The sequence below is a fragment of the Podarcis melisellensis genome (genome assembly GCF_964234715.1).
Source record: "Podarcis melisellensis genome assembly, chromosome: 4".
In the NCBI taxonomy this organism is placed as follows: domain Eukaryota; kingdom Metazoa; phylum Chordata; class Lepidosauria; order Squamata; family Lacertidae; genus Podarcis; species Podarcis melisellensis.
Genome location: NC_138531.1, coordinates 103491160 through 103498815, shown reverse-complemented (window position 1 = coordinate 103498815; position 7656 = coordinate 103491160). Strand labels below are relative to the sequence as shown.

At 50.9% G+C, this 7656-nt stretch overlaps 1 protein-coding gene across 1 annotated transcript; it reads right to left on the bottom strand.

Annotated features, from left to right (window-relative positions):
• Nucleotides 1-2582: 2582 nt before the first annotated feature.
• Nucleotides 2583-4381, bottom strand: LOC309369176 (ubiquilin-2-like). The gene has a single exon (XM_081909927.1). The coding sequence runs from the start codon at nt 4210-4212 to the stop codon at nt 2704-2706; it is 1509 nt and encodes a 502-aa protein (XP_081766053.1). The 5' UTR covers nt 4213-4381; the 3' UTR covers nt 2583-2703.
• Between the last annotated feature and the right edge of the window lie 3275 nt (nt 4382-7656).

The following is a 7656-nucleotide window of genomic DNA, read 5'->3' as shown; positions in this document are numbered from 1 at the left end:
TGGATCTCTAATTTCACTGGGCAGCAATGTCAAGGGCCCTGCCAGATAAGTCCTTTCTAGTCCACGCTGCCCCTCCTAACCCCGTCTAACAGATTTGAACCACACCTGCCCCGGATATTTTGCCCAGCTCCTCCTTGGAAGGCGGCAGCAAGAAACGGCTCTGTGCAAAGTTCTCACCTGCCTTTAGCCCCAGCAAGCAGAGAAGCTCAGAGATGGGATTTGGGTCCCCCCGGCAGCAGCAGAGACAGGCATTTGAAGGAGGCTGGGTCCAAGGAGCTGAGGGACTTGATCTGCCTCGTGTCTCCTTGGGAGTCCTGAGGGGGATTTGGAGGCAGGTGCTGGTGGAGGAGAAGGGACCTCCTGGGACCCATTTTTCTCAGGCTCAGGGGGAATTTTCAAAAGGCAAGGAGAGCATAACCCTTAGTTTGCTCTGGGAGGCTAAACGATCTTTTCTTTTGTTGCACAGTAAGGTACTTGCTTTGTAGTCAGGTCCCAGTCCCACCTGCGCCTTGGGTTCAGGAGAGTCTGGGATTTCCCCAGACATCCTCAGTGGGCATGTTTCCCTACATGCAAACTCTGTGGCCCAAGAACCCCACCCCTGACTCTGTGGGCTTCACAGATAGCCGTGGATTTGAACCCATTTGCAGAGAATCAGAGACTCAACTTGTAGAGTTGGGAGGGACTCCTAGAGTCATCAAGTCCAACCCCCTGCAATGCCAGAATCCCAATTAGAGCATCCATGACAGACGGCCATCCAACCTCTGCTTGAAAACCTCCAAGGAAGGAGAGCCCAACACCTCCCAAGGGAGACTGTCCCACTGTTGAACAGCTCTTACTGTCAGAAAGTTCTTCCTGATGTATCTTCGGAACCTTCTTTGTTGTAATTTGAATCCATCGGTTCAAGCTTGCTCCACCCGCCATGTGGAAGCCCTTCAGCCTACAGTGGTACCTCAGGTTACAGATGCTTCAGGTTACAGACAGTTCAGGTTACAGACTCTGCTAACCCAGAAATCGTACCTCAGGTTAAGAACTTTGCTTCAGGATGAGTACAGAAATTGTGCTCCGGTGGCGCGGCAGCAGCAGGAGGCCCAATTAGCCAAAGTGGTACCTCAGGTTAAGAACAGTTTCAGGTTAAGAACAGACCTCCAGAAAGAATTAGGTTCTTAACCGAAGGTACCACTGTATTTGAAGATGGCTATCACGTCAATTCGCTGTCTTTCCTTCTCCATCTCCATCCTTTGTCCCAAAGTGTCCACCTCGATCTCCAGAGCAGCCTTGAAGCCATAGGGATTCTCAGCTCCTAAGAGCTGAAGCACTTTTGCCCCCTGGGGGGTTTTTGGGCCACCGAGAAGAGGCTGCTGGACTAGATGGTCCCCTCTTTGGCCTGGCCCAGCTTTTTAAGTTCTTATAGTTGGTTTAATGGTTTATTTCATTTTTTAAAAAATGTACACTGCTTGATTGTTGTTGTTGTTGTTTTTAAACCCACCCTCAAAGCATTTTACAAAAAGATGAAACAAGAAAATCAAGAACAAATGGCAGCCATACCATGTCCCCCAACATTCCTGGGATGAAAATAGGGACATTTCTCAGCCCCCCCCATGACCCTCATTGATGTCCCATTTTTGTGACCCCCCCCCCAAGCATTTCCTATCTGGAGGACGCTTGCAAGTATTCCCTCCCCCCACAAGCAGGACACCCTCTACCGTCCTGAGAAAACCCATTGATCCCAATTTTATTCTTTGGTAGATTTACACAAAGAAAAACACACAGAGATAAAAAAAAAAATAGATGCGGACACACAAATCATTTCTTTTCTTACTTTTTTTTTAAAAAGTCAAGACTCCTTGTGCTCCAGTCCCCATTTCTTTACCCCCCCCCCCCAGGGCGGCTCTGTCCTCTGCCTGCACCCCAGAGCTGGTGTATTATGCAGGTGGGGCCTTGGCAGTGATGGCCTCTCTTCATCCTCACCCGCTCTTTAGCAGCTGCCATGAGCTGCCCAAGGGAGGAGAGGCCACGGAGAGACAACGGGATGCTCCCTCGCCACCACTCAGGGCAAACGCCAGCTCACCCCAAGCTGGGTGGTGGCAGCACTGGCAGGAGGAATAGGGACATTCTGGGATCCAATCAGAAGCTGGGGTAGCTTCTGTATACCTGAAGGAGTGTCTCCGCCCCCATCGTTCAACCCAGACACTGAGATCCAGCTCTGAGGGCCTTCTGGCGGTTCCCTCACTGTGAGAAGTGCGGTTACAGGGAACCAGACAGAGGGCCTTCTCGGTGGTGGCGCCCTCCCTGTGGAACGCCCTCCCATCAGATGTGAAGGAAATAAGCAGCTATCTTATCTTTAAAAGACATCTGAAGGCAGCCCTGTTCAGGGAAGTTTTAAATATTTAATGCTGTGTTGTTTTTAACACTCGATTGGGAGCCGCCCAGAGTGGCTGGGGAAACTCAGTGGCTGGGCAGGGTATACACAGATTATTATTATTATTAGTAGTAGTAGTAGTAGTAGTAATTCCATGACTGTCCCTGGGAAATCGGGGCGCTTGGAGGGTACGCCTACCAACAGAGGAGCCAACAGATGAGACTTTTTGAAAGATTTAAAGCCTTTTAATCACAAACCATGCAATCCACGCCTTTGCAGAGCTCCAGCATCGGCACAGCAGCTGCAGGAGTCCAGCCTCGGCTCAGCTTCCGTCCTCTTCCGCCTCAGAGTTTGTACGTCCGCTTCTGCTTGGAAGATGGCTGCGCGGACGAGCCCCGCAGGCGGCTGGCGGTCTTCACGCCAGCTAAGAAGTCAGCGCCCACCAGAGTCTCCAAGATCTGCTGGGCAGTGACATCCTGGCGCCCCACCCTCGAGACGGGGGGCACCATGTCGCAGAGGGAAGTGATGGAGTGTGCCCTCCGTGCGGGCCGCTCGGATCTTCCTCGCCTCTCTGTTCCCGGCTCGTCTGTGGCGAGTGCCTGCAGCCTCTGCTGGATTTCTACGAGCCCCTGGATCTCCTTGGGGCTCCAGTTGGCCAACAGGATGTCTGTGTTTTGAATCTGCTGGAGGAGGTCTGGGACCTGCGGGGCCGCCTGCCCCCGGGGACTCCTGGACACGGAGGTGTTCCTGCGGACCATCTTGGCCACCACCTCTGGGGTGTGGCTGCTCCTGGATGGGCTGCTAGATGCGAGGTTCTGCATCAGATGCTTTATGATTTGGTGGAGGAGGTTCTTCACCGCTGCCGAGGCGAGTTGTCCTGTCTCTCCTCTGAAGGCGCCGCTTTCCCCGTTGCTCTGATCGTTGCCGTTGGGCACTAGGTTCTGGGCACCAGGCTTTGGAGGCCAAGTTCTGGGAGAAGGCAGCCTCTCCCGGGCCCGTTCAAGCCTTTCTCCGTGGTCAAAGGTGGGTGGGTGGCCCCCCAGGGATCCTGGCGAGGGGCTTGCCCCACACCGCTTTGGAGTGGCCTTCTGCCCTAGTGCTCTTTGAGCTTCAGGGAACGCACCCTGAAGGACACTGTTGTTGTCTCCACCGGGGACGCTTCCAGGACAAGTGGTGGCCTGGGGAGGCGATTTGATGAACTCCTTCACGACCGCTGGGTTCCTTGCCAGTTCCACCACCAACCTCATTCCTTCTGGGGAGCTGAAGACGTGGCTGATCTCAGGGGCTTTCTGCATCACCTGCCGCACCTGCGGGTTGCTGGTGACCAACTCCTTCATCAGGTCAGGGCTGGAGAGCTTGCTCTGGATGAAGGGGTTCTCCAGCAGTTGCACCATCATGTCTGGGTTGGACATGAGCTGGCTCTGGAACTCTGAAAAGTTGGCTGTGTTGAGGCCCAGGCTGGCGGTCAGCTCCCGGAGGCCATCACTGGCAAAAGCGTCTCCCCGGGGAGGCTTCTGATCTGGGGCAGTGCTGGTAGGGCTGGCGGAAGCCTGTCGGGACAGGCGCCCCCGGGGAGATCGGACAACCACGTAGACTGTTGCGTCGTAGTCTAGGTGGATGCCATGCTGGCCAAGGGTCTTGTGGTCTTTCAAGATCCTTCCAACATACACCAGCACAATTTGGTCAGGAGAAGAGGAGAAGTGCCTGGCGACATGTTCTTTGAATTCTCGGACCAACATCTCCCTGTGGACCAGAAACTCTTCCTTCTGCCACGGAGTCTTCACAATGATCCGAACAACTTGGGGCTCAGCGGCTCTGAGGTCAACCCCCGGGATTCTCTGGCTTTCGACCATAATGCTGCCAAGATTTGAGAGCAAGAAGCAAAGACCAAAGTCAGGCTTGGCTTCTCATCGCACTCCAAAGTGGTCCTGCCTTCTTTCCTCTGTCACCACGCAAGCTGTGGGGTCCCTCTTCTCGACACCCCCTCCCTCCCCCAGCCCAGAGGCCCTACACAACCTTCTGGTGTGGAACCCGTGATTTGTGATGTCAGCGCTGAGGTCGCCAGATGCAACTGCCCTTGGCCCAGTGACCCAAGAGGGACTCTGTAGCCCAACCCAGCCCAGAATTCCTCCCCGGCCCCCATATAATTTTAACTGGAGTTTTAACATTCCTTATTTTCCGACTGTAAATCATTCCTTTTCTTACAATGCTACAGTTTACAGAAAGAAAATAAGGAAGAGCAGTGAGAGAAAGATGATACAGAGAAGGGCCACCACGATGATCAAAGGTCTGGAGACCAAGCCTTGTGAGGGAGCAGGTTTAGCCTGGAGAAGAGGAGGCTGAGAAGGGATATGAGAGACATCTTAAAATATGTTAAGGGCTGCCACATGGAGGATGGAGGAAGCTTGTTTCTCCTGCTCTAGAGGGTAGGACTGGAACCAACAGATTCAAGAAAGGAGATTCTGACTAAACTTGAGGAAGAACTTTCCAACAGAGCTGTAGAAAGGACTCCCTTGGGAGGTTATGGACTCTCCTTCCTTGGAGGTTTTGAAGCAGAGGTTGGGTGGCCACAGTCATTATTGTGATTCCTGCACTGCAGGAGGTTGGACTAGATGGCATTTGGTGCATCTTTCACCCCTACATTTCTATGATTTTATGCAGCATCAATGCAGACATGGAGTATGACATGCAGCGTGAGTACAGCAGGGTACTTTTGAGGCTGAGCAAATATTCCTACATCTTTGGAAAAGAAAATACCGCAGGAACTGTTGGTATGCTGAACACAAGGGGGATGAAACAGAAATGTCAATCCTAATTCCCTCACTTTCTTATCATGTGGACACCATATGGACAGAGATGCAAAGGGCTTAGGACTGCAATACCCCCCAAGGACCACCTCTCCCCATATGAACTGACCTAGACCCCGTGATCATCAGCTGAGACTCTTCCTCATGCGCTTCCCCCACAAGGGGTGCATAGGGTGGCAACACGAGAACAGGGCCTTTTCTGCAGTGGCTCCCCACTTGTAGAATGCTCTGCCCAGGGAGGCTCACCTGGTGCCTTTGTTACATATCTTTAGGTGCCAGGAGAAAACCAGGCCTTAGGCTCATTAACATTCTATGGCCTTTTGCGTGTGTTTGTGGGAGAGGGCTGTTGGTTTGTGTTTTATTATGTATTTTGTCTTCTCGTTTTCTATTTTTATGCTGTGATCTGTCCTGTGGCCTTTGGAGGAAAGACGGTATGCAAATTTAATTACTAAATAGAATAAAATAAAACACAATATAAACAGATAAAATAAAAGAGCATGGGTGCGTTGCATCTTATTGGTTATATTTTCATGCAACCCACACTTTAGCATAAGTTGAAGGGCCCATCCATCCATTTGACTCCAGTCCAGAATTCCCTCCTCGCATTCCCCAAAGGTTCCCACCACATCCAGAATGACAGAGTTGTGAAGAAAATTCCTGAAACTAAAATCCAAGCCAACCTGCTGCTGTTGAATGCACTGCCAGGGTCCTTTTCAGAGTTAGCAACGAACATACTCAACTGTTACAACCATAGTTTCCCTTTTGCAAAACACCCTTCACAAGCAACGCTTCCTGGGATTATTTGGGGGGAGTCATGTGCTTTCAATGTGCACTGAATGTGCTTTGAATGTAGAGTGTGGGTCCGCCCAGAAAATCACCCGGCTACCGATTCGACATTAGAAGCTGCCTTCTCTTGAGTTGCCACGCAGGTGGTGCCGTGGGGGTGATTCCACTGTCCTTCAGACCTTGTGGGGAGCCAAACTATATATTTGGGGGGGGGGATGAACGAATTCCTATGCCCCACAAATAGCCCATAGATAGGTTTTAAATAAAAGCACACAATCTACTCATGTAAAAACATGCTGATTTCCAGGCCATCAGCAGGCCAGATTTAGAAGGCGATTGGGCCGGATCCAACCCCTGGGTCTTAGTTTGCCTACCCATGGCCTAGGGCTTGCCGATCAGAGGGTCGGCGGTTCAAATCCCCACGACGGGGTGAGCTCCCATTGCTCGGTCCCTGCTCCTGCCCACCTAGCAGTTGGAAAGCACGTCAAAGTGCAAGTAGATAAATAGGTACCGCTCTGGCGGGAAGGTAAACGGTATTTCTGTGTGCTGCTCTGGATCACCAGGAGTGTTTTAGTCATGCTGGCCACATGACCCGGAAGCTGTCTGCAAACAAATGCTGGCTCCCTCGGCCAGTAAAGTGAGATGATCGCCACAACCCCAGAGTTGTCCGCAACTGGACCTAACGGTCAGGGTGAGGAGATTTCACCCCTCCCATATCCAAGAATCTCCTGATGAGTCTGCTGATTCTCCAGAGAGGAGGAGGCGTGTTCTGCTCTCTACTTATTCTACTCCAGCACCAAATCAGTCAGTCAGTGAAGAGAGAGAGACTGAGTGTTACAGATCGTGTGTAGAGATAAGGTTGCTGCTAAGAGCAGCTGCAGACACTCAGTGTAGTGCAGCATTCATTTATGCTTAGACCTCGTCAAGCTCTGTACATAGCTGTATAATAGCTGTAGATAGAATAAAAGAAGTTATTCTACAGAGCTGCTCCCCAAGTCGTTTATATACTCTGCTAGACTCTGCTGTACTCTGCTATGCGATGACTGTCTTCTTGTTGGAGTGAATCCGGTGCTCACAACTCTAAGCTGTGAGTCCACAGCCCTTTGACCTGTTCCTGTCCAGAAGGTGGTCTCTGGAAGTGCTACCCAGCTCGCCTAGCCCAGTCGGGGCTGAGTGGATGAGTCCAGTTGGTGGTACTGGCTCAAGGGCGATGCTGACACAGGGGTCCCTTTACCTTTACCTTCTCTTGAGTCAAACCATTGTTCCACACAGCTTAGGGTTGTTCCTTCTGCTGCACCAACTGGAAGTGGCTGTCATGGGTTTCAGCCTGGAGGTGCCCTTGGGAACTGAAATTGGGACCATACACACACACACACACACACACACACACACCATATATATATATATATATATATATATATATATATATATATATATATATATATAATATTTTTATTAAATTTTCAACAAAAATAACAAAAACAAAACAAAAACACACAATAACCAATACAATAACAACCACAAAGAAAATTGTGCACAAAAACAATGTCAAATCCATAAAACGGGATTCTCTTAACCCTGTGACTCCCCCTCCCGCCCCCCCCGCCGTTCCTTAAGTTTTCTACATTCCAAGCAGGGGCTCTACCACTTAACAACGAGGCTTCCCAATTCCAATGGACTTTCAGTATCACAGCTTAGGGCTGT

Coding starts and splice junctions, on each gene's coding strand:
- LOC309369176 (XM_081909927.1), bottom strand. CDS start 4,212: ATGGTCGAAAGCCAGAGAATCCCGGGGGTTGACCTCAGAGCCGCTGAG.